This window comes from Electrona antarctica, assembly GCF_951216825.1.
Source record: "Electrona antarctica genome assembly, chromosome: 2".
Taxonomy (NCBI): Eukaryota; Metazoa; Chordata; class Actinopteri; order Myctophiformes; family Myctophidae; genus Electrona; species Electrona antarctica.
This window is the reverse complement of record NC_136807.1, coordinates 51,510,574-51,537,824: the sequence shown is the minus strand read 5'-3', so window position 1 is coordinate 51,537,824 and position 27,251 is coordinate 51,510,574. Positions and strand designations below refer to the sequence as shown.

The window sequence follows — 27,251 nt, the reverse complement described above, 5'->3', positions numbered from 1 at the left end:
AATCAGAAATATTTTATTATGCTGACGAAGCCAAATTTCTGATTGGATTCTTAGAATGTGCAACTCATGTCTGTCATCCTCAGGTAAAAAATAATAATCTGGTCCTCCGAAGCTCATCAGTGCGTCATACTCTGCCTGTAGTTCCTTTACTCAATGTCTCGTACTGTTTTACTGGATACCATGGACAGGCTGGGGTGAATGTAGGTGAAAGCTCTTGTGAAGGAAAAACCATGATGTACACTAATCTTTCAGCTCCATCTCGCCTCCCCGGTCAGGTATATGCGATCTGTGGGGAGAAAGCCTACACACACTTACCTGGAAACAGTCAGGGTTCATGCTACTTAGCTCATATCATTCCAATGATCAGGAAAGTGAACAATGTGGATATCCAAGCATTTTATTCTCAGCATGTGAGTAAGACAAACCGTGGGAAAAGAGCATTATCCTGGTGGCAAAAAGCACTAGGAATAATTATACCTGCTTATGGTGTTTATAATACTCAGAGTGAACAGCAAACTTTATCCACTGTACTAGAGTCTCACATGAATGCATCAAATGCAGCAGTACATGCCTTGGCAACAGAAGTTAATGAAATAAAAACCATTGTTTTACAAAATAGAATGGCTTTGGATGTCATGTTAGCTAGTCAAGGTGGAGCATGTGCAGTTATTGGTACAGAATGCTGTTCTTATGTATCCGACCCGACTCAGGCCATTGACAAGTTGACTGAGGACACAAAGCATGGTCTAAATGAATTGCACAAAACTCAAGGAGGACCCTTCTGGGACTTTGTCGAAGGTTTGTTCGGAGGGATAAAAAGCACACTGATGCGTGCATTAATCTCCATTGCCGTTGTAATTGTTGTGATATTCCTGATATTCATATGTATATCCGTTTGCTTTAGAACTATCATGTCAAAACTAGTTAGCACCACGTCCCACATGATACAGCCACCCTCACCTCCTAAAACACAGTGGATTCCACCATTTAATGAAAGTGATACTGTATGATCTTGTGTTGTGGGAAGGTGAGATGCAGTATTATGGGAAAATGGAACAGCTGTGATTTCCGGACTGGGGAGTGATATGGTGCATGAATAAACTGCAGTATTCATGTATTATGTCCTCTGAAGTTTGAAAGTCATATGCTGTATTTTATGGTAACGTTTGAAACATTTTGTTTTTTGTTTTGTTTTTCTATATTTTCTGCTATGCTATATTGTTTTAATTTGATTTACATTATTGTTTTGATTTTCGTTTTAAATGAAAAATATGTATATAAACTTGTTCACAGACATTTTCATATTGCCATGATGTCAACAACATTGTCGAAATCTATCTCTTCAATGTCGACAAAATTGTCGAAACGGGGGAATGTAATGGGAAATATGAAATCGTGCATTCAAACATAATTGTGTGAATCTGCACTCACACTATTAATTCTTAAAACTGCATATCTTGATTGTCTAGTCTAGCTGGATGTGGTCTACACTGTAAGTAATAGGCCTCTCTTGACTTAATCAACCATTTACGCACATCAATAGGCTTTTGTCATGGAGAAAGTGTTGGTGTGAGATGGCTCCAGTCTCCAGCTGTTTTAGCAACACCAGCCTAGACGATGTCTTTGTAAGGTCATGTTTACCCATCGCAGTTCCTCCAAACCCACCCACACTTGGACCACTTGTCATTCTAATTAGATTTATCCCATTGTCTGATGTAGAGCTACCTGTCTGGTCATGTGACCAACAGTTACTCCTCCTCCTCTGAGTAAGACTGTATAAAATTCACACACATGTATTGTTCTGGAGTTCAGTCATCCGACATGCTGGACGATGGTTGTGCTCTAGAGATCTCTATTAAATTGAACTGAATGGCTCATCGCATCTTGTCCTCACCTTATATTTTAGTCTAAGTGTTATTGTGTTAGTATAATTTCCACAACAGTCCAGTTCACCTTAACAATGATACACAACACACAGCTGTGTCCAGTTCACCTGGAAGGATACACAACACACAGCTGTGTCCAGTTCACCTTAACAATGATACACAACACACAGCTGTGTCCAGTTCACCTTAACAATGATACACAACACACAGCTGTGTCCAGTTCACCTGGAAGGATACACAACACACAGCTGTGTCCAGTTCACCTTAACAATGATACACAACACACAGCTGTGTCCAGTTCACCTTAACAATGATACACACAACACACAGCTGTGTCCAGTTCGCCTTAACAATGATACACAACACAGCTGTGTTCAGTTCACCTTAACAATGATACGTTCGCTGCGAAATAATATATATTCAAAGATTTGCGCACAATTTTCAGTCACAATAAAAAAAATCTACAAGCTCGTAGCGTAGTGAGCTTTCCATGCTCCTTTCGTCTGGAAAGGAGCCAGCTTAGGTGGTTCGGGCATCTGGTTAGGATGCCTCTCGGGCGTCCCACTGGGACATCCCCAGGGGCAGACCAAGGAAGAAACACAGTTGGAGGAAACACATCGACTCACTGGCCTTGGAACGTCTCGGGATCCCCCAGAAGGAAGTCACTAATGTTGCTCTGGAGAGGGAGGTCTGGAGCACTCTGGTGGAGCTGTCGCCCCCGCGACCCTACTACGGATAAGCGGTTGAAGATGGATGGATGGATGGACCACCGTGGTGGGACGGCTTACCTTGTACTAAATCCTTGTTGAAGATGGTGAAGGCTGCGATCTCGTTGGAGACTCCGTGGTGGGACGGCTTACCTTGTACTAAATCCTTGTTGAAGATGGTGAAGGCTGCGATCTCGTTGGAGACTCCGTGGTGGGACGGCTTACCTTGTACTAAATCCTTGTTGAAGATGGTGAAGGCTGCGATCTCGTTGGAGACTCCGTGGTGGGACGGCTTACCTTGTACTAAATCCTTGTTGAAGATGGTGAAGGCTGCGATCTCGTTGGAGACTCCGTACACCAGGCCTGGGCCGTGTGCCATCACTTCTCCTCTGCTGGCGTTGTTCACGTAAAACTGCAGAGGACTCTCTGAGAAGAGTTAGATGATTGTTAACCCATTTTGACCTGAGATTAGATTCTAAAAATGTCTTCTAAATCCTAACAGTTTTCTGAAAAAGCTGTGTTTCTATGTCAGTCGTTCTTTTTCGATTTTTCAAAAATAGCAGACCTACAAGCTCGTAGCGCGCCACTCGGCTGCGCGCGATGAGCTTGTAGATCTGCTATTTTTCAATAGCTAAAGCATAACATAATGCTAACACCAAAATGGGTTAAACATCTTGCATTACGAGGACTCTCTGAGAAGAGTTAGATGATTGTTAACCCATTTTGACCTGAGATTAGATTCTAAAAATGTCTTCTAAATCCTAACAGTTTTCTGAAAAAGCTATGTTTCCATGTCAGTCGTTCTTCGATTTTTCAAAAATAGCAGACCTACAAGCTCGTAGCGCGCCACTCGGTGGCGCGCGATGAGCTTGTAGATCTGCTATTTTTCAATAGCTAAAGCATAACATAATGCTAACACCAAAATGGGTTAAACATCTTGCATTAAGTATACACAAATTAGAGAATGTAAAATAATTGTTTGTTTTTAACGTTTGCCTGTTATCTCTCCTATGGTACAAACAACATCAATACAGCATGGAATTCTGGACAAAATGTTATCCAACGACAACTTGGTTTTGGGCTTGCGAGGCTAAATGTCATCAAACGGTGGCTCAAATGCTGAATAAATAATGGACCTTGACGTGCACACCTAAACCTAACCATAACGCATGTCTAACCAATGACTAGTCAGGTTACCTGGTCTGTGCACGAAGGCAGATTGTATCATTAAATGAGAGAACTCGTAAGATAATTTACCTGACATTGTGACGTCGTTAACTTTAATGGTCAGCTGATGCAAGCCTTCTTCTGTGGGGTCAAAGGTCAGCGTGACCGTCCCGTCTCCGTTGTCGATGACCTCGGCCTGACCTCTGCTCCCCGACGGCATGTGGACCTCTCCTATACGACACACTCGTGTTAATCTCACAACTCGTTGCATGGCGCTCACACGGGCACATACAAAGCTTAGTAGGTGGACTGTAGCTTTGAGCTACAGTCCACCGTTCATTTTTCAATGGAAGCAACAGCGACATCATGAAGATACAAAGATACAGCTGACGTTTTGTAGCTGCTGCAAAAGAACAGCTACAAAGCTACAAACAAAAAAGAAAAAAAAACTTGAGCTTGTTTCAACTTCTCCCGCTACAAAGATACAAAATGCAGCATTAGTCTAGGGATAACGTGGTTAAATTGCCAGTGTGTTTAATTAGTACCTCACCTGTTATCTCAGCGTCGGTGTGTCTTAATTGGTACCACCTGTTATCTCAGCGTCGGTGTGTCTAATTGGTACCTCACCTGTTATCTCAGCGTTGGTGTGTCTAATTGGTACCACCTGTTATCTCAGCGTTGGTGTGTCTAATTGGTGCACCTGTTATCTCAGTGTTGGTGTGTCTAATTGGTACCACCTGTTATCTCAGCGTTGGTGTGTCTAATTGGTGCACCTGTTATCTCAGTGTTGGTGTGTCTAATTGGTACCACCTGTTATCTCAGCGTCGGTGTGTTTAATTGGTACCAGCTGTTATCTCAGCGTCGGTGTGTTTAATTGGTACCAGCTGTTATCTCAGCGTCGGTGTGTCTAATTGGTACCACCTGTTATCTCAGCGTCGGTGTGTCTAATTGGTACCTCACCTGTTATCTCAGCGTCGGTCAGACCAAAGCTCATGACGACGTCGAACGGCAGCAGTCCGTGGTGCTGGTTCACGGTGCTCAGCGGGATGTAGGAGCCATGATTCATCTGGGAATGGACAAGACGACACGTCAAACTCAACTGGGTTTGACCAGATGAAGAGCCTTTGGCTCGAAACAACATTATATTGGAGCAGATGAGTGTGTGGGTTCATTCTTTTCTTCTGATGTCACTTCCTAAGTCAGCACCTCGACGAAGTGATGTGCATATTCTGTTAGTATTTATAGGGTGTATAGGAGACATGCGTCGTCTAGGAACAGACAAGACAACAGACAAGATATATGGAGATCCCTGATGTCATCAATATTGGCCAGCAACTCTACATCTTACCTCAAACCTTAGATCTCCATATATGGAGCTGACCTGTTCTGACATTCCATATGTTGATCCTTCCCCATCCACCCTTCCTCTTTGATGTCTCCCTTCTGACTGATACATGTCCATTCAAACTCTAGACGGGCCTGCCCCAAAGTTATTAGTGCTGGCCCGGGCGGCTGGCGTAGCTGTCTGGGCACCTTGGCTGGTAATCCAGTCTGGCAGTGTGCCGCGGGTTCGACTCCCGATCCCGGCGGCCTTTACTGCGTGTCACCCCCCCCATCTCTCTCCCCATTTCCTGTCAGCCTACTTTCATCTATCCCTCTATCAATAAAAAAAGAAAAAAGGCAAAATCTAAAAATAAAATAAAATTAAAAATAATTAAAAAAAACATATTAGTGCAGCCACGCCCGGCAGCCGGCGAAAACTAGAGTTCTCAACAGGCCCGAAAATGTAGATCTTACTCCCCGTGCCAAAGCGCCAGTGCTCGCCCAGCAGTCTGCTGTCACCCAGGCGGATGCGTGCACGCTTCTCGCCCTCAGGCGTCTTACTGTAGACTGGACGTGGTCTAGTTTATTGTCATGAAGTGTGTTCATAGTCACCGTAGGCTGGATGTGGTCTGTGGACCTGGACGGCTGTCCGTGGTTCATGCTCTCATCCTCATCTTGTGCCTGCATGTGTGCACGTGAAGAAGAAAAAAAACATGTGCACGTGAAAAACACAGCTCATAAAATGGGAGAAGACACAACTATAAACAACTATAAACTTGTTTATATCACAGCATAGTTTCTGTCAGTGAAAAACGGCAGTCAGTCGACAAAGATTCTTAAGTACTTAAGTAACTTTCCACCACTGAGAGTGGGGGAACAGCTAAAAATCAGACCCGTCTGAAGTGAGTGGTACTGTACTGTACTGTACTGTACTGTACTGTACTGTACTGTACTGTACTGTACTGTACTGTACTGTACTGTACTGTACTGTACTGTACTGTACTGTACAAGCCCTCCTCCCTGGCCTGTGTGTGTCTGTGTCTGTGTGTTAGGCAGTGCAACAGTGGCACTTGGTGGTGAACAAAGACTATATATTTTCGTGCTCGGACCCAGGGACCCAGGGACACAGGGACCCAGGGGCACAGGGACCCAGGGACACAGGGACCCAGGTACCCAAGGACACAGTGACACAGGGACCCAGGGACACAGGGACTCAGGGACACAGGGGCACAGGGACCCAGGGACACAGGGACCCAGGGACACAGGGACCCAGGGACACAGGGACACAGGGACCCAGGAACACAGGGACCCAGGTACCCAGGGACACAGGGACACAGTGACTCAGGGACACAGGGACACAGTGACACAGGGACACAGGGACACAGTGACTCAGGGACACAGTGACACAGGGACACAGGGAAACAGTGACTCAGGGACACAGGGACACAGTGACACAGGGACACAGGGACACAGTGACACAGGGACACAGTGACACAGGGACCCAGGTACCCAGGGACACAGGGACACAGGGACACAGGGACACAGTGACACAGGGACACAGTGACACAGGGACCCAGGGACACAGTGACACAGTGACTCAGGGACACAGGGACACAGGGACACAGTGACACAGGGACACAGTGACACAGGGACACAGTGACTCAGGGACACAGTGACACAGTGACACAGTGACTCAGGGACACAGGGACACAGTGACTCAGGGACACAGTGACACAGGGACACAGTGACACAGGGACACAGTGACTCAGGGACACAGGGACACAGTGACACAGGGACACAGGGACACAGTGACACAGTGACTCAGGGACACAGTGACACAGGGACACAGTGACACAGGGACACAGTGACACAGGGACACATTGACACAGGGACACAGTGACTCAGTGACACAGGGACACAGTGACACAGGGACACAGTGACTCAGGGACACAGGGACACAGGGACACAGTGACACAGGGACACAGTGAAACAGGGACACAGGGACCCAGGGACCCAGTGAAACAGGGACACAGGGACCCATGGACACAGGGACCCAGGGACACAGGGACCCAGGTACCCAGGTACCCAGGGACACAGTGACACAGGGACACAGTGACTCAGGGACACAGTGACACAGGGACACAGGGACACAGGGACACAGGGACACAGTGACACAGTGACACAGGGACACAGGGACACAGGGACACAGTGACACAGGGACACAGGGACCCAGTGAAACAGGGACACAGGGACCCAGGGACCCAGGGACACACATATAGCTGTCTAAAGGGGTGGTTGCACGACATCACATCACGCACCGTGACCTGGAAGGGACTGGTGAACAGACTCTCTCCTCCGAAGCAGGCCGAGATGATGTAGCTGCCGGGCTCCGAGGCCGTGTAGCAGATCTCAAACGTCCCGTCCTCCTTCTCCAAGACGTCCGCCTCCACCTGGCTGCCGCCGGGCGTCAGGACGAAGCACGACACCTTCCCCGCGCCCGCCGACTGCGTGTTCACCACGAAACCGATCTCCTCCCCGGCTCCGATGACGGAGCCCAGCTCAGGACCTGCAGGAGGAGGAGGAGGAGGGATGGAGAAACGTTTTGATGGTCGAACCCATTCAGGACGCGAACCCCTTTTTGGTGTTTAGGTGTGGAGTGCCACGCTACAAGCTTGTAGATCTGCTATTTTTTTTTTAAATCGTGAAAATGTTGGAAAAAACTTTGAATATATATTCTTTCAGAGCGAACGTTTTTAACTCAAATATTTGCTTCTGGGGGGAGGGGGGGTCCCTGGAAGTTGGAACAACATATTTTCAGATGGGGGTCGGCGGCGAAATACATATCATTTTGGGGAGAACCACTGACATAGAAACATGGGTTTTTCAGAAAACTGTCAGGATTTAGAAGGCTTTTGTAGAATCTTCATCAGGTCTAAATGGGTTGAAACGATGGTTATGGTTCTCAAAGTAAATGGTAAATGATCCATTTATATGGCGCCTTTATCCACGGCGCTTTACAGAGATTGTGCATTACATTCACCCATTCACACACACACTCGTACACCGATGGCGGAGGAAACCATGCAAGGCACCAACCTGCACATCGGGAGCAATTAGGGGTTCAGAGTCTTGCTCAAGGACACTTCCCCACTCACTCTGGGGGAGCAGCGGGGATCGAACTGGGAAGCGGTTCCCAAGCAGGCCGCTCTACCCCTGAACCACTCCCGCCTAAAGTGGGGTCCGGGGGTACCCCATAGGTTATTTTTGGTTGGTTCCAGGGGATCACCCAGCGAGTGCAAGTTATGTTAGCATTAAAAACAGTTTAACCACTTTAAGAATCACCCGTATGTTTTTTTTTTTTTTTCTTTTTTTAAGATATTTTTATTTTATTTTTGCTTTTATTGATAGATGTTTACAGTATTACGACAGGAAAGGGGGAGAGACGGGGGGGGGGGGGGGGGGAAGACATGCGGCAAAGGAGACACCGAGGAGACGGCTGTCTCTTAGGTGTGAACGGCCCCTAACGGTGCGTTGACACCAAGGGGGCAGGCAGACTTTCCAACGTTGAAGCTCTGGGTCCTAGTGGTAGGAGGAGGGACTACAGGCGGACCCGTGGATTCATGACCGGGAAACCCCGTGCAGCTGGGCTTTAACGTTGAGCGCTCGGTTGCCCTACGTCACTCAGGACCTCAAAGTTGAGGTCCTGGGAGGGACTTCCGGCAGTCTTCCGGGTGCTTCAAAACGCCACTGAGCAACTTCCACTGACATGAATAGCTGGGGGGGCGGAGCTTCGCGCCAGTTCAGTCTCTATTATATATATACTCTATGGTTGACACGGACAGATGAAAAGATGCAAAGACGTGTTGTGCCACATGCACCATTGCGTCTCTGCAACGTCATTCCGCTGGCTTCCATTGACAATGCATGGTAGACTGCATCGTTTCATCTGCGCCATGTGAACGCAACACAAGACTGACATTGTCAATATGACATAATCAACAACCCGTCTTGTTTTCTCTTGGTTAGAGATGTTTTTTTTTGTTTTTTTTACACACTATTTTGGTCATGGCTGTCAGTTCCCACCTGATGTTGTGTGGGAGTTCAGACTGATCCAGACTATGCTGAATAACTGCTAGCTTACACAATGTCTTCAGGCTAGGACTGAAGTCTAAGACGTACAGATCATCAGGTGTTATGGCTCCTCCGAAGAGGATAACACGATCTTCCACCATGCAACAGCAAATCCAATACATCTGAGACAGGCTTTTCCCCTTGGGCTTAACCCTCTTCCAGTACAAGGTCTCTGGATTGAATTTCCACAGATCATTGAAGGTCTGGGTATAGTTGTGGACACCATATGCATATATGTACAGCTCTCCGTTGTAGGTAAATGCTGAATGATGGTAGCGTCCTCGCGGACGAGGCAGTGCAGGAGGTGTGTCCAGCCAGAGGTTGGTCTCTGTGTCAAACACTCTGATGATGTTGTTGCTGGAGGAGGTGTTTCCCTCAAATACAAACATCTTTGTCCCGATGATGGTGGCGGTGTGACCTGCTGAAGCAAGAGGTGAAGTTCCTCTGGTGTTAATTAAAGTCCAGAGCATTGTGCTGGTGTCTAACTTGTACAAGTCGTCATGGCGTCCATAATTGCTGTTGCATCCTCCATAGATAAACATGACCTTCCCCACGACACAGGCTGAGTGCTGGTACCTCACCTCTGGAACACACCCAGAAACCTTGGGTTTAAACCATGTGTGTGCGTCGACATCAAATGCATAAAGCACATTGCAGAAAGGAGCACCCCCCCATATGTAGACTGTATTTTCTATCAGTACAGCTGTGTGGCAGTAGCGCACGCATGGCGCCTCAAGGTGATGTTCCACTGGAGGTAACTTCTTCCAGCATAAAGACACAGTGTTGAAGACATGGACACCCATCTGATCCGTGGTGTTGCATCCATAACAGTAGCCTCCAAAGGAATACAGTTTGTTCCCCACTGCTACAGCAGCATGAGGGGATCGCTTTGGTCCTCCTGCGTTGGAAATGGTCCAAGACAGCATCCGTCTGTCTGTCTGTCTGTCTACAGTCATTTTCAACACGGTGCATCTTCTTATATCTTCTGGTGTGAAATCACCCGACGCGACACAAACTGTTGCCATGCACGCCTTACCGACGGCAATTTGTGCAGCTGATTTGTATGTTTTGATTAGGCGTTCCATCATGCTCGTTTAACACGTTGAATCCGTATGACGAGTATACCTGTCCAAGACCTACTGTACCTGACGCTGGGTACAGATGACGAGCAGGCTCGTCTTAAGGCGTTTGATATCGCTATAGCATTGTCTCGCTGTGTTTCATTTTTTTAACCGCTCCGGTTGCTATGCACGGTTGCCAGGGCCCCGCCCGCACTGGTGTTTTTTCTCAATAGCCATTATCTTCTGCTTTAGGCCACGCCTTTGCAGGCTTTTTTCTCAGAAACTACTGCGCTGTTCGTGGTGTTGACCAGAACGCGATGTTCGGAGGTATTTTCTGATTGTCCAGTGAGCGCGATGGGAACATTGGCGTTTTCTAGAGTGAGGATTGGCCTTATTTTAGCTCGGTAGCATTAACGCTAATACTTTAGCGTTCAACATGGAAGACAAAACCGGACGCGAGTCATAGTGGAATAGCCTGAAAACACCCGGCACCCACTTTTGTCCACCAGGCGGCACTCAATGTGTTAGCTAGATGGCTGTTTCAAACAATCAGATTGCTTCCTTGAAAAGAAAAATAAACGACCCGTTGTATAATTGTGCGTTAAAAGTCCCACCTGTGACGATGCATTTGTTGGCGTCGCCCGTGGCGACGGCACAGACGCGGTAGGGCGACGCGGCGACCCGGTCTCCGCTGTAGCGGACGGTGACGTCGTAGCGGCCCACCCTGTCGGGAACGTAGGACACGTCCAGGGTGCCGTCGTAGTCGTCGCGGATCAGAGGTCTTTTAGATCTGCCCTCTGGGTCCTGGAGCCCCGATTTGACCCAAACGAGAGACGAGAGAAAGAGTGCAATCAGAATAATGTGTGGAGTTTGCATGTTCTCCCCCTAGGGTAGGTAGGTACCCTCACAAAAAACATGCAGCAATCCTGGTCTATACTCTCTATACTGCCTCCCCGTGGTCAGCCAGGGTGCCTGATGGAGGGGAAAGGAACTGGTTGGAATAAGGTGTAGTGTTCCTTCCACGTGCTAACCATGCAGGAAAACTCCCCCCTGGTGAAAAAAGACTCCTCATGCATAGATGGAAGCATGAGGTCAGTCCGTTGCTCTCCCCAGGTTGGCAGAGGAAGTGTAGCGCCCAGGATTACATGCCCAGGATTACATTAGATAATTGACACTGGGTGAAAAAACATATTGTGGGATAAAACAAATTTATATGTGAATGTCAATTATATAGTGTTAAACACAGTGGTTCCAGGTGGTCCCGACTCCCCAGCTAAATGATGGAGAGTTGGTAACCAAATGGACCCTTATAGATCTTTAACTCTTGCGAGCGTAAGATGAAACCAAATGGACCCAGAGTACAACTAGAAAAAGTGCCCTTCTGGGCACAGGTCTCCACCAGGAGGATAGGACTGTGTGAGATGTTTGGCAAAATGTTTAGGAGTAATATAAACATGTTTGCCTTTGATGGCAATTGGATGATTTGAGGCATTTTGTTCCAAAAATGTGTTTTGCAAAAATCAACCTGTTGGTGGCGCTATAACAGGCCAATGTGAAAAGGGTGGGATATATTCCTCAGCCTAGTAAGAAAATGTGTGAAAGATTTCACGTAAATTGCATGCTGTGTTCATGATTTGAGGCTTTTGTTCAAAACGGGGCAATCTTGCAAACTGTGATAGCCAATTAGGATGGAATATGAAATATCGGACAGATCCGACTTGCGCACATGACCATAGAGATACTGTGTAACGATTTGTGAGATTTTTGGACAGAATCTGGAGGAGTAATATCAAAAAATGTGTTTTACAAAAGTCGGCCTCCTGGTGGCGCTATAAAAGGCAGATGCGGAAAATGCAGGTCAAAGGTTTGTCCTTGGCCTCTAGGGAGTGTGCATGCAACGTTTCACGCAGATCGGTGCAGTTTTAGGTAACAAATGTGAAAAGCTGCCTCATGGTGGCGCTATAACAGGCCGTTCTGGAAAATGCGGGGCAGAGGTTCATCGTTGGCATCCAGGGAGTGTGTGTGCAAAGTTTGGCCGGGTTAACGGTGCTGGAGATTAGCTGGTAACGGACGGACGGAAGGACACACACACGGACGGAGTGCAAAACATACTCTCTCCCCATGCCTTCGGCCTGGTGGAGACAATTATTGTTAAACATCTGCATTACTTAATTTGCAAGAAGTCTATACACTTAGAGAATGTAGAAGAATTGTTATTTTGATCTACATTTGCCTGTTATCTCTCCTAATGGTACCAACAAAATCCATTGTAATAACACCCATTAATAACTCACCAGAATGTCCACATGGGTGTTTATTATTAACTCACCAGTATGTTCACTGTCCGTTTATTAAAACTCTTTTTTTTGCAAGTACGAATATATTCGAACCCCCCCCCCCCCCCCCCCCCCCCGTTATCTGCTAGGTACATATGCTATGCTAACTGCACAATGAAGATGGAGTGCTGTGTCACCTTGAAATGGGCTCTGAAGCTGCAAATCACTGGGCGCACTGAGTGAATGGTTCCAGATACCCCTGGGCAATAAGAGTGTTAAAACCACACTCATGCTACCACCTATAGCAGCACAGAAAGATTGAAGAACTCACCAGGATGTCCACAGTGAGGTGTCCCTCTCCGGCCTCAGACGTGTCCACAGTGAGGTGTCTAATATTAACTCACCAGGATGTCCACAGTGATGTGTCTAATATTAACTCACCAGGATGTCCACAGTGAGGTGTCTAATATTAACTCACCAGGATGTCCACAGTGAGGTGTCCCTCTCCGGCCTCAGACGTGTCCACAGTGAGGTGTCTAATATTAACTCACCAGGATGTCCACAGTGATGTGTCTAATATTAACTCACCAGGATGTCCACAGTGAGGTGTCTAATATTATCTCACCAGGATGTCCACAGTGAGGTGTCTAATATTAACTCACCAGGATGTCCACAGTGAGGTGTCTAATATTAACTCACCAGGATGTCCACAGTGATGTGTCTAATATTAACTCACCAGGATGTCTACAGTGAGGTGTCTAATATTAACTCACCAGGATGTCCACAGTGATGTGTCTAATATTAACTCACCAGGATGTCCACAGTGAGGTGTCTAATATTAACTCACCAGGATGTCCACAGTGAGGTGTCTAATATTAACTCACCAGGATGTCCACAGTGAGGTGTCTAATATTAACTCACCAGGATGTCCACAGTGATGTGTCTAATATTAACTCACCAGGATGTCCACAGTGAGGTGTCTAATATTAACTCACCAGGATGTCCACAGTGATGTGTCTAATATTAACTCACCAGGATGTCCACAGTGAGGTGTCTAATATTAACTCACCAGGATGTCCACAGTGAGGTGTCTAATATTAACTCACCAGGATGTCCACAGTGAGGTGTCTAATATTAACTCACCAGGATGTCCACAGTGAGGTGTCCCTCTCCGGCCTCAGACGTGTCCACAGAGAAGCGTGCAGGCAGACTGGCAGGAACCGGAAGGCCAGACGTCAGGCCAGGACCGCTGACACGCACCTTCTGAGCATCGTGGACGGACAGCACGTGGAACTGGAAGGGACTGACACATCACATAATTTACAATTTACAATTTAGGCATTTAGCAGACGCTCTTAATCCAGAGCGACTTACATTAGGCAAGAACAAAAGCATGGGAATACATCACATATATAAAATGCATTTATCATGAAACATGCGTAAGCTAAGAACGTAACTAGGACATATCTATATAATGACACTATACATATAAACTATACATACTATACTATGCTATACATATGTACTATGATGTGCTATGACTACATACAATGCAATTATTGTGCTGTCTACATGACATGCTATAAGTCTGTTTCAAATGCTATCTAAGTCTAAAAGTGCTATCTAAGACACACACACACACACACACACACACACACACACACACACACACACACACACACACACACACACACACACACACACACACACACACACACACACACACACACACACACACACACACACACACACACACACACACACACACATCTATGTGAAGGTGTATGAATGTGTGTGTGAATGGGTGAATGTAATGCACAATCTATGTAAAGAGAAATGCACCATTTACCATTTAGGGCGATGCCATACTGTGTGTATACTGTAGGCTCAATATGTCAGTTTGTCACATTCAATTGATCCTGTGATCTTTGGTGGCCAGATATAATTTCTTGGCGTAATGACTAGTGACTATAGTAAATAATCACCATATTGTAAAAAAAAAAAAAAAAAAAACATATTTAGGACCATGTTCGAATGCCCTCGACCCCTTTCAAAAATAGCTAAAATCGCTAAAAACGAAAGAAAGCAGCAAATGAAAAACAATTAACCTTCATCTTTTACTTTCTCTAATAACCTACAACATGAACCTTGGTTGAGAAAAACCTAAAGTTGTCCTTTAAGGTTATTGTAGCAGTCAATTTGTATTGGGGGTGGGGAGGGGGGCAGCCAGGCAGGGGACACGAGACATGGCCAAAGCATTTGAAAAAAAAACCTTGAGAACCCCTGATATAGTATACTTCAACGTACAGTATAACCTAAGGTGGCACCAGGTGGCAGTCAACTTGTTAAAGTGAGCAAGCGAAAGAGAGAGAGAGAGAGAGAGAAACTCTTACCTGCAGAATTGATCCTCGTTGGCATATTTGACCACCAGGGAGTGAGAGCCGTCCATGGTTGGACACCAGACCACCGTGTACTTCCCATCTCCACGGTCTGTCAGGTCCACACCTTCTACCTTTCCTGAAGAGTTGGATTAGTGTACAGTCTGTCAGATCCACACCTTCTAGTCATGAACATTATTAGAAATAATAAAAGTAAATAAATAAAAAGTATTCTGAAAGATTATATATTCAAAGATTTGTGCCACATTTTCACGATTTTTTTCAAAAATAGCAGACCTACAAGCTCGTAGCGCGCCACTCGGTGGCGCGCTATGAGCTTGTAGATCTGCTATTTTTCAATAGCTAAATAATGCTTAGTTAAAACGCCAAAACGGTCCACACCTTCTAGCTTTCCCCGAAGAGTTAAATTAGTATACAGTCTGTCAGATCCACACCTTCTACCTTTCCCGAAGAGTTAAATTAGTGTACAGTCTGTCAGATCCACACCTTCTACCTTTCCTGAAGAGTTAAATTAGTATACAGTCTGTCAGATCCACACCTTCTACCTTTCCCGAAGAGTTCAATTAGTGTACAGTCTGTCAGATCCACACCTTCTACCTTTCCCGAAGAGTTAAATTAGTGTACAGTCTGTCAGATCCACACCTTCTAGCTTTCCCCGAAGAGTTAAATTAGTATACAGTCTGTCAGGTCCACACCTTCTACCTTTCCTAAAAGAGTTAAATTAGTATGCAGTCTGTCAGGTCCACACCTTCTACCTTTCCTAAAAGAGTTAAATTAGTATGCAGTCTGTCAGGTCCACACCTTCTACCTTTCCTAAAAGAGTTAAATTAGTATGCAGTCTGTCAGGTCCACACCTTCTACCTTTCATAAAGAGTCGGAACATTATTAGAGTCAAGATTAATTTGATTTGTCAAGTTGCAACCTATAAGATAAGATTTATGTACAACATGCATGTGCACCAAGGGGCCAGTGAGGCGCTCCAACGTTGAAGCTCTGGGCCCTAGTGGTAAGAGGAGGGACTACAGGCGGACCCGTGGATTCATGACCGGGAAACCCCGTGCAGCTGGGCTTTAACATTGAGCGCTCGGTGGCACTTCCGCATTTGCCAACCAAAATTTGGTTGGCAAATGCGGAAGTAGACGTTTTGAGACGGTCCTTCCGGGTGCTTCAAAACGCCACTGAGCAACTTCCACTGACATGAATAGCGGAGGGGGCGGAGCTTCGCGCCAGATCTCTATCCTTTTATATATTCTATGATGTGCACACATAGACATCAAAGGGGGTTTGAACCTTTGCCCCATCTGTGAAAAAAAACTGCCCTCTCCAGACCATGAATGAACGCAGTTTTACTGTGGCGAAAGAAATGCAAATGCAGCATTCAGGAGAACTGCCGCCTTTCCGAACTCTCCTGAACGCAACATTTTGAGCTGAAACTAGTTTTGTGTACAAATCCGTGTCATATACGCCGCATCTTCAGCAACTCAAGAGTGCAGGGTCGCGCCTGCACGAAAATAGCTGATCTACAAGCTCTCAACGCGTCGCACAGTGCGACGCATCGAGAGCTTGTAGATCCGCCACTTTCGCAATGTTTTGCCAAAAAGTGCCCTTCTAGGGAATTTAAACCACTACCCATGGCCCATGCCTCTCTAACATTTAAACCACTCCCCATGGCCCATGCCTCTCTAACATTTAAACCACTCCCCATGGCCCATGCCTCTCTAACATTTAAACCACTCCCCATGGCCCATGCCTCTCTAACATTTAAACCACTCCCCATGGCCCATGCCTCTCTAACATTTAAACCACTCCCCATGGCCCATGCCTCTCTAACATTTAAACCACTACCCATGGCCCATGCCTCTCTAACATTTAAACCACTCCCCATGGCCCATGCCTCTCTAACATTTAAACCACTCCCCATGGCCCATTCCTCTCTAACATTTAAACCACTCCCCATGGCCCATGCCTCTCTAACATTTAAACCACTCCCCATGGCCCATGCCTCTCTAACATTTAAACCACTCCCCATGGCCCATGCCTCTCTAACATTTAAACCACTCCCCATGGCCCATGCCTCTCTAACATTTAAACCACTACCCATGGCCCATTCCTCTCTAACATTTAAACCACTCCCCATGGCCCATGCCTCTCTAACATTTAAACCACTCCCCATGGCCCATTCCTCTCTAACATTTAAACCACTCCCCATGGCCCATTCCTCTCTAACATTTAAACCACTACCCATGGCCCATTCCTCTCTAACATTTAAACCACTACCCATGGCCCATTCCTCTCTAACATTTAAACCACTACCCATGGCCCATTCCTCTCTAACATTTAAACCACTCCCCATGGCCCATTCCTCTCTAACATTTAAACCACTACCCATGGCCCATGCCTCTCTAACATTTAAACCACTACCCATGGCCCATTCCTCTCTAACATTTAAACCACTCCCCATGGCCCATTCCTCTCTAACATTTAAACCACTCCCCATGGCCCATTCCTCTCTAACATTTAAACCACTCCCCATGGCCCATGCCTCTCTAACATTTAAACCACTCCCCATGGCCCATGCCTCTCTAACATTTAAACCACTACCCATGGCCCATTCCTCTCTAACATTTAAACCACTCCCCATGGCCCATTCCTCTCTAACATTTAAACCACTCCCCATGGCCCATTCCTCTCTAACATTTAAACCACTCCCCATGGCCCATGCCTCTCTAACATTCTCTGCATGTCAAACCAGGGTTTGAAGCACCTCTCCTCTATACTACCCACCAGTGTTGTTTTCGTCGACTAAAACTAAGACGAAAAATGTTCGTCGACTACCTTTTTCCACTGACGAAAACTAAATGGAAACTACATGACAACTAAGCTATGGTGACTAAATATACTGACGATTTCCTCAACAAATAAAAACTAGACTAAAATGTTAGGAAGGGACTAGTGGACAAGAGATCCAGTATGAGTCATTTTACACTTGGTTGCATGCTGAAAATAGCCGATCTACAAGCCCACAACGCGTTGTGAGCTTGTAGATTGGCTATTTTCAGTAAGTGTAAAAACAGTCATTACGATGGCATCAAGGCCCGCCAAAATTAATTTTGTTCGACTAAATCAACAGAGTACCACAGACGAGGTGTCTCCAAATTTCATTCTGACCCCTCCACGAAAAGGCCTCGTTGTCCTGAACCCTTATCTATCATTTATACATTATGGATCAATAGTGTGGACTGTTATTCGTCTGTGGCATTGAATTATTTAGTCGACTAAAACTAGACTAACACAAAAACATTCCAGGTGACCAAAATGCGACTAAAACTAAATGGAAACTATTCAAGAGATTTAAACCACTCCCCATGGCCCATTCCTCTCTAACATTTAAACCACTCCCCATGGCCCATGCCTCTCTAACATTTAAACCACTCCCCATGGCCCATGCCTCTCTAACATTTAAACCACTACCCATGGCCCATTCCTCTCTAACATTTAAACCACTCCCCATGGCCCATTCCTCTCTAACATTTAAACCACTCCCCATGGCCCATTCCTCTCTAACATTTAAACCACTCCCCATGGCCCATGCCTCTCTAACATTCTCTGCATGTCAAACCAGGGTTTGAAGCACCTCTCCTCTATACTACCCACCAGTGTTGTTTTCGTCGACTAAAACTAAGACGAAAAATGTTCGTCGACTACCTTTTTCCACTGACGAAAACTAAATGGAAACTACATGACAACTAAGCTATGGTGACTAAATATACTGACGATTTCCTCAACAAATAAAAACTAGACTAAAATGTTAGGAAGGGACTAGTGGACAAGAGATCCAGTATGAGTCATTTTACACTTGGTTGCATGCTGAAAATAGCCGATCTACAAGCCCACAACGCGTTGTGAGCTTGTAGATTGGCTATTTTCAGTAAGTGTAAAAACAGTCATTACGATGGCATCAAGGCCCGCCAAAATTAATTTTGTTCGACTAAATCAACAGAGTACCACAGACGAGGTGTCTCCAAATTTCATTCTGACCCCTCCACGAAAAGGCCTCGTTGTCCTGAACCCTTATCTATCATTTATACATTATGGATCAATAGTGTGGACTGTTATTCGTCTGTGGCATTGAATTATTTAGTCGACTAAAACTAGACTAACACAAAAACATTCCAGGTGACCAAAATGCGACTAAAACTAAATGGAAACTATTCAAGAGACTAATGACTAAAACTAAAAATAGAAATTTGCTGCCAAAAACAACACTGCTACCCACCACAGCAGTGTTCATATTTTATCGCCTGGATCGCCTTTTTCCTACCTGATTTCACACCAGTGAGGGGCGGGAGGGCGAGAGAGCCCTGTATGCAGATTTGCACTGCCTTATTTACCACAGCAAACAACGTTTACAATATTGTTTTACTTGCCTTCAGGTTCATGATTCATAACTTGTAAATATGCTATCGGCTGTTTGTATTCTTTTTGGAAAAATATAAAAAAAGATACTCATGGAAAGGCTAGAATATTTGACTTATATTGACCCTTAGGCCTGACGTCGAAATAAAAAAACGTTCGCTCTAAAAGAATATATATTAAAAGAGCTTGTGCCGCATTTTTACGATTTAAAAAAAATAGCAGATCCTTGTAGATCTGCTATTTTTCAATAGCTAAAGCATAACATAATGCTTAGTTAAAACACCAAAAGGGGTTCCCGTCCAGAATGGGTTAAACAATTTAGTATAATTTATTTAGTATATGTATAGGTTTTGCCCACTCAAACTGTAGTAGGCTAGTAGGCTTTTCATGAATTATATTTGTACTTAGGCCGCCGTGAACGTTTATATTTAGAGAAATTCACGACGCCCCTCAACTTCTCCAACGTGTCCAAAATAACCGCCCGCCTCTCATTGAAGATGAATCGCGGAGGCACGTTCACTCTCTTCCAGCATGAAAAGGCCTTGATAATCTGCCGTACAGATTGGTTCAAATAATACGTACACATGTGTTTTCTCATGCCAATAAAGCTCCTTTGAATTGAATTGCCAAAAAGCGGAATACAAAGAAAAAGCAAAAGAAATGTATAAATACTAGAATTTCGCGGGCCTTCGGCCCGCTCATCCCAGAGTTGCGTTGCCCCGCGTTGCGATACAGAAGTCCACAGATACAGAAGTCCACAGTGACACGCGTTGTATGCAGCCGTTTTGTGTTGCAGCGCGTGCGTGCGCGTGTGCGTGTAGTGTTGTTGTTGTTATCCATATATGCGCCTTGGTTCGTCCCGTTTGTTCCACGCCAGGTGTCGACGCAGTCGTTCGCGCAATTTTCGTGTTTGCATTATTTGTTATCGCGGCGCTCTCCATCCAAGTTAGAATCGGTTGTTGTTCTTCTTCTTGTACTTTTGTTTTCCGACAGGCTGTACAGTGTGTGTGTGACTGTGTGTGTGTGTGTGTGTGGGGCTGGCAAGCGTGTGTATGTGTGTGTGTGTTTGTGTGTGTGTGTGTGTGTGTGGCTGTGTGTGTGTGGCTGGCAAGCGTTCGTCTTGTTGTTATCCTAATGTGTGTGTGTGTAGTGTGTAACGTCCGGTGGTGCATCCGGATGTAAGATACGTAACAGAAAAACTCCTGGGTCACGTGGTGGGCTTTGAGCAAATGGGAGAGGGAATATAGTGTTGCCAGGTCCGCGTATTGTAAGCGAGTGGTAGTGTGTGTAAGTAGCGTGTTGAATGGCATTTTTTCTGTGCTTGTTTTCATAGACGTGGCAACAAATTAGGCGGGGGTGTCGGTGCTTGTGGCGTGTTTGTGTTTATTATTGATATTGATATTGTTTGTGAGTCTGGACGGGAGGCGGCTTTAGTGGCAGTGCAATGACAATTTTTACGCGGGTGGTGTTGAGTGTGGGCGTGCTGCGCGACATGAGGAGATAGCCGTGGATCGACGCGGAGGGTAAGTCTGTGACGTGTTAGTGTGTTTAGTGGGTTGTTGCAGTGTGTGTTGCAGTGTGTCAGTGACGTAGTAGCTGGTGACTTTTTTTCCTGGGTTGCGTACAGCTTTTTGGGTACACCTTTTCAATTGTATAATAGAAGTATAATGTGCACTTTGAATGATATTTGTGGCCCTAACCCATTCTGGGCGGGAACCCCTTTTGGTGTTAGCGTCATGTTATGCTTTAGCAATTGAAAAATAGCAGATCTACAAGCTCATAGCGCGCCACCGAGTGCCGCGCTACGAGCTTGTAGGTCTGCTATTTTTGAAAAATCGAAGAGCGACTGACATAGAAACATAGCTTTTTCAGAAAACTGTCAGGATGTAGAAGACATTTTTAGAATCTGATCTCAGGTAAAAAAATCACACCCGTGTGAACTGAGTGGTGTAAGGTCTTATATAGCCTGATCAGCTGTGGTCTGACGTAATGTCTGACGTAATGAAATCACACCCGTGTGAACTGGGTGACCGTAGCAACCATGCTCATTTTTTACGCACAGACAGACTAACAAAGCCAGTTGTAGGAGTGGTTTACACCACTCAAAAAAAGGCCTAAACAGATCGCCTTACCGTTGGGAAGCAGCATGGCCACAGACACCGGGGCCTCTCCTCCAGGCCTACAGTCGATGGTGAAGGTCTGAGGGACCTTGGCACAGGTCTTAGACACCAGTCTGCCAGGAGGAGACGAGTCCAGCTCACTGGCACCGGGCGCGAGAACGTGGAACTTGTAAGGGCTGCAGGAGGAGGGGGAAAAAACGGGGTGCATACTTAGTTTAGACTAGTCATTGGTTAGACATGGGTTAAGGTTAGGTTTAGGTGTGCTGCCCCGTGGGAGGTTAGGGTGAGGGTTTGAGATAGGTTGTAGTTGTAGGACTAATGACTGGTCTAACCAATGACTAGTAAACCAAAAACTGTCTAAACTAAGTACTGCACCCGGAAAAAAAAACATGCATGCACCAGGGTTAATTTCGTTGACTCAAACTCGGACGAAAAATTACAAAAAACTAAATATAAAAAAAAAATAATCACACCCGTGTGAACTGAGTGGTGTAATATAGCCTGTCTGACGTAATGAAATCATGTCTGACGTAATGAAATCACACCCGGGTGAACAGGGTGAACATAGCAACCATGCTCATTTTTTCTGCACAGACTAGCAAAGCCACCCGGGTGAACAGGGTGAACATAGCAACCATGCTCATTTTTTCTGCACAAAAAAGCCAGTTGTAGGAGTGGTTTACACCACTCAAAAAAAAAGCCAGTTGTAGGAGTGGTTTACACCACTCAATAACCTATCAAGACTGAGACAAAATGATAGTGAAATGTTAGGGAGGGACTACTGGGGAAGAGTAGAACTAGTAGATCTAGTAGAACTATACGACGAAAATAGCCAACGAGATGAGGGCAAGGCGTACAAATGCCTTGGGAAGAGTTCCTGAAACGCTGGCCAATCGGAGGACAGAATAGAGTTATATGCATGATTTTAACGATTTTAAACAATTTAAATGTTTTCAATGATTTAATTGAGCGCTGTAGTGCAATAACAATAGAGGGTATATGGCCGCGCATGCATAAAGTGAGTGGCAAATTTTAGTGGCAAAGTTAGTGGCATATTGAGTTTAACATCGTTTAATACAATCAGACAGGACTTTTCTGTGTGGATGTATATGGGCTGTCAATCAGACAGGACTTTTCTGTTTGGATGTATGGGCTGTCAATCAGACAGGACTTTTCTGTGTGGATGTATGGGCTGTCAATCAGACAGGACTTTTCTGTCTGGATGTATGGGCTGTCAATCAGACAGGACTTTTCTGTGTGGATGTATGTATGGGCTGTCAATCAGATAGGACTTTTCTGTTTGGATGTATGGGCTGTCAATCAGACAGGACTTTTCTGTGTGGATGTATGGGCTGTCAATCAGACAGGACTTTTCTGTGTGGATGTATGGGCTGTCAATCAGACAGGACTTTTCTGTTTGGATGTATGGGCTGTCAATCAGACAGGACTTTTCTGTTTGGATGTATGGGCTGTCAATCAGACAGGACTTTTCTGTTTGGATGTATGGGCTGTCAATCAGACAGGACTTTTCTGTGTGGATGTATGGGCTGTCAATCAGACAGGACTTTTCTGTGTGGATGTATGTATGGGCTGTCAATCAGACAGGACTTTTCTGTTTGGATGTATGGGCTGTCAATCAGACAGGACTTTTCTGTTTGGATGTATGGGCTGTCAATCAGACAGGACTTTTCTGTGTGGATGTATGGGCTGTCAATCAGACAGGACTTTTCTGTGTGGATGTATGGGCTGTCAATCAGACAGGACTTTTCTGTTTGGATGTATGGGCTGTCAATCAGACAGGACTTTTCTGTGTGGATGTATGGGCTGTCAATCAGACAGGACTTTTCTGTGTGGATGTATGTATGGGCTGTCAATCAGACAGGACTTTTCTGTTTGGATGTATGGGCTGTCAATCAGACAGGACTTTTCTGTGTGGATGTATGTATGGGCTGTCAATCAGTACTTAGTCATACCTGCGAAACTCCTCTTCCTCCGCGTATTTGACCAGCAGAGAGTGGTCACCCCCCACAGACGGAGAGTAGGCCACGGAGTACGTCCCGTCTCCGTTGTCCGTCACCTCCACCAGCTCCATCTGACCTGGTCAAACCATTAACATAACGTTTAGAAGCTCACATGGTAGCCGTCTATTGAAATAATATCCTCATCATCTTCTAGGAACCTGGTTCCTATACTCTGCATCCTAATAAATAATCGGCTCTTTGGCTATCAGTGTGTGCGGCCACTCTTTTGTCTTTTTAAGACTTAACTCTTTAGATGTTTCTGCCGTGAGCTGGCACCACTACTAAGACTGGTGTGCGTTTAGCAAGTAACATGGGTCTCCCATAGTCTCTCGCTATAGCTCCAACAGAAACTACATTTTCAGGTGGGTTGCACATTTCATTCAATCTCAAAAAGATAATTCATGAACTTGTGTTCCAGTTCAAATGTTGTCTGCTGTAATTGTTTATCTCTATCTGATTGGATAAAAGTGGTATCCTGACCTGAAAATGTATTTTGTGTTTATTAAAGAGCTGGAGGGAAGGGGGGTGTATTAACTGATTAACTTACAGTAATACAATAATCACACCCGTGTGAACTGAGTGGTGTAAGGTCTTATATAGACTGATCAGCTGTGGTCTGACGTAATGTCTGACGTAATGAAATCACACCCGTGTGAACTGGGTGACCATAGCAACCATGCTCATTTTTTTTGGTACGGACAGACAGACTAACAAAGCCAGTTGTAAGAGTGGTTTACACCACTCAATAATGTCTGACGTAATGAAATCACACCCGTGTGAACTGGGTGACCATAGCAACCATGCTCATTTTTTTTGGTACGGACAGACAGACTAACAAAGCCAGTTGTAGGAGTGGTTTACACCACTCAATAATGTCTGACGTAATGAAATCACACCCGTGTGAACTGGGTGACCATAGCAACCATGCTCATTTTTTTTGGTACGGACAGACAGACTAACAAAGCCAGTTGTAGGAGTGGTTTACACCACTCAATAATGTGAGGGGTGCTCTTATCATTACACATCATCATACATACATCATCTCATGAACATCTGAATGTATGTGATTGGTTAGCCGATTTGCTCGTCTACATAATGACGTACATTTTCCCTTCATTGTCAATGGCAGTTAACGTTTGTGTTGCCACAACTTTACGTCATATTTTACGGACATAATTATGAACTAATTTCTCCTTTCATTGTCAATGGCAAATATGAAACGTGTGGGGAACAAAAGCTGAATATAGGAGGGGCTAGCGCCTCTCAAATCGTACGCTCTTATCATCGTACATCATCATCATCTCATTCCGGCCAATCACAATGTGCGTCCTCACCTTCGTCGTCAATGTCTGTGTTACACAATATTTGTGTTTACAGTTTACAACTTTACACTATGAAGTAAAATTGTCCATTCATTGTCAATGGGAATTTAATGTTTGTGTAGGACACATTTTGCGCACACACACACACACACACACACACACACACACACACACACACACACACACACACACACACACACACACACACACACACACACACACACACACACACACACACACACACACACACACACACACACCAAAAGCTGGACATAGGAGAGGATAGCACCCCTCAAAAAAAAGGACCGAAACGGCAAAGTAAAAGAAGAAAATGACTGGAAGTAAGATAATTCTTCTTACCACTAGGTGTCATCACAGCCACAGATTCGGGGGCCTCTCCGGTCTCGCTACAGTCTATGGTGAAGGTCTGAGGGAGCGTGGAACACAGTCCTCCTGACTCCAGCACTGGACCAGACAGCTTCAGCTTGTTGTCCGTGTTGGTGGGCAGCACCTGGAAGCTGTTTAAACTACAACAACCATCAGACATGTTGGTGGGCAGCACCTGGAATCTATTTAAACTACAACAACCATCAGACATGTTGGTGGGCAGCACCTGGAAGCTGTTTAAACTACAACAGCCATCAGACATGTTGGTGGGCAGCACCTGGAAGCTGTTTAAACTACAACAGCCATCAGACATGTTGGTGGGCAGCACCTGGAAGCTGTTTGAACTACAACAACCATCAGACATGTTGGTGGGCAGCACCTGGAAGCTGTTTAAACTACAACAACCATCAGACATGTTGGTGGGCAGCACCTGGAAGCTGTTTAAACTACAACAACCATCAGACATGTTGGTGGGCAGCACATGGAAGCTGTTTTAACTACAACAACCATCAGACATGTTGGTGGGCAGCACCTGGAAGCTGTTTGAACTACAACAACCATCAGACATGTTGGTGGGCAGCACCTGGAAGCTGTTTTAACTACAACAGCCATCAGACATGTTGGTGGGCAGCACCTGGAAGCTGTTTAAACTACAACAACCATCAGACATGTTGGTGGGCAGCACCTGGAAGCTGTTTGAACTACAACAGCCATAAGACATGTTGGTGGGGGGCACCTGGAAGCTGTTTGAACTACAACAACCATCAGACATGTTGGTGGGCAGCACCTGGAAGCTGTTTGAACTACAACAACCATCAGACATGTTGGTGGGCAGCACCTGGAAGCTGTTTGAACTACAACAACCATCAGACATGTTGGTGGGCAGCACCTGGAAGCTGTTTTAACTACAACAGCCATCAGACATGTTGGTGGGGGGCACCTGGAAGCTGTTTAAACTACAACAACCATCAGACATGTTGGTGGGCAGCACATGGAAGCTGTTTAAACTACAACAACCTATTGAAAAATAGCCAATCTACAAGCTTACAATTGTCAGCTTGTAGATATGCTATTTTCAAAAGATTGTTATACATTTGAAAACTTGAAATGAGACATTCTGCATAATGAGATTTTGATGCCAATACCTTTGTACTTTTACTCAAGATTTTTTTAAATACCAGACTTTTACTCGTAACAAAGTATTTCTATGTTGCAGTAGGCTTATTGATACACCTACTTAAGTAAAAACCGTACTTTTTTCCACCACTGACAGTATATGAAGAAGACGAAACATCATTATTTATTCTCTGCGTCCTAAAATAAATAATAGAGCGCCGAAGTCCTGACGTCACTCGCTCACCCCCTGGTTCATGGACGTTTTTATCTATGGAGAACAACATGGGGTCATCTTAAAATCGTCTCATATAAGAACTGTGGTCCAAAAATAAACAAGCTGTCTCTGCGATTGTCGGGGAGGTGTCTCTGTATCGTTTACGACAGTCAGTCACTCATATTTGATACAGTCTGTTTCTAGCGAAAATGTAACTAATTCAGCAGCAGTAACATTAGCGTTTTCTGTAAGTTGATTCTTCATATCCATATGAGTGAAACGGCCGGGATGGTGTGTTTATTTTTCAAACACAGTTCTTATATGAGGCGATCTAAAATACCCCTATGGGGATTACAATGCAAATAAAAAGTACATGAACCCGTGGACTTTATAGCGCCCGCCGCCCTCTGCCGATATTGACGCCAGACTTCGGTGCTCTATTGGCCCTTTGGCTAGTGTGTGCCGTGCGGCCACTTTCTTGTCTCTTGGAGACGTACTTTTTAGTATATAAAATGTAAACAAAAAGGATGGGGAAATCCCCATACATTATAGTCATCTAAACCAGGGGTTCTCAACCCGTGGGTCGCGACCCCTCGGGGGGTCGCCAAATTATTTTAGGGGGTCCCCAAATTATTGAAAAAAATAAAAATAAAAATAAATATTTTTTTAAAATTTTATTTTCACGATTTTTCAAAAATAGCAGAC

General features: G+C 45.2%; 1 protein-coding gene across 1 annotated transcript in view; it reads right to left on the bottom strand.

The window, feature by feature from the left end:
• The window catches only part of LOC306934026 (filamin-A-like), a gene marked incomplete at both ends in the record, with an annotated part of 58,323 nt that overhangs the window by 6,175 nt on the left and 24,897 nt on the right, over window positions 1–27,251 (bottom strand). The window contains 13 exons of the mRNA XM_079516441.1: window positions 2,675–3,019; window positions 3,851–3,991; window positions 4,721–4,826; window positions 5,696–5,764; window positions 7,402–7,649; window positions 9,504–9,632; window positions 10,890–11,079; window positions 13,695–13,854; window positions 14,945–15,068; window positions 21,499–21,662; window positions 23,460–23,583; window positions 24,842–24,856; window positions 25,190–25,356. Coding sequence (XP_079372567.1) covers window positions 2,675–3,019; window positions 3,851–3,991; window positions 4,721–4,826; window positions 5,696–5,764; window positions 7,402–7,649; window positions 9,504–9,632; window positions 10,890–11,079; window positions 13,695–13,854; window positions 14,945–15,068; window positions 21,499–21,662; window positions 23,460–23,583; window positions 24,842–24,856; window positions 25,190–25,356 — 1,982 coding nt within the window. The remainder of the gene's footprint in view (window positions 1–2,674; window positions 3,020–3,850; window positions 3,992–4,720; window positions 4,827–5,695; window positions 5,765–7,401; window positions 7,650–9,503; window positions 9,633–10,889; window positions 11,080–13,694; window positions 13,855–14,944; window positions 15,069–21,498; window positions 21,663–23,459; window positions 23,584–24,841; window positions 24,857–25,189; window positions 25,357–27,251) is intronic.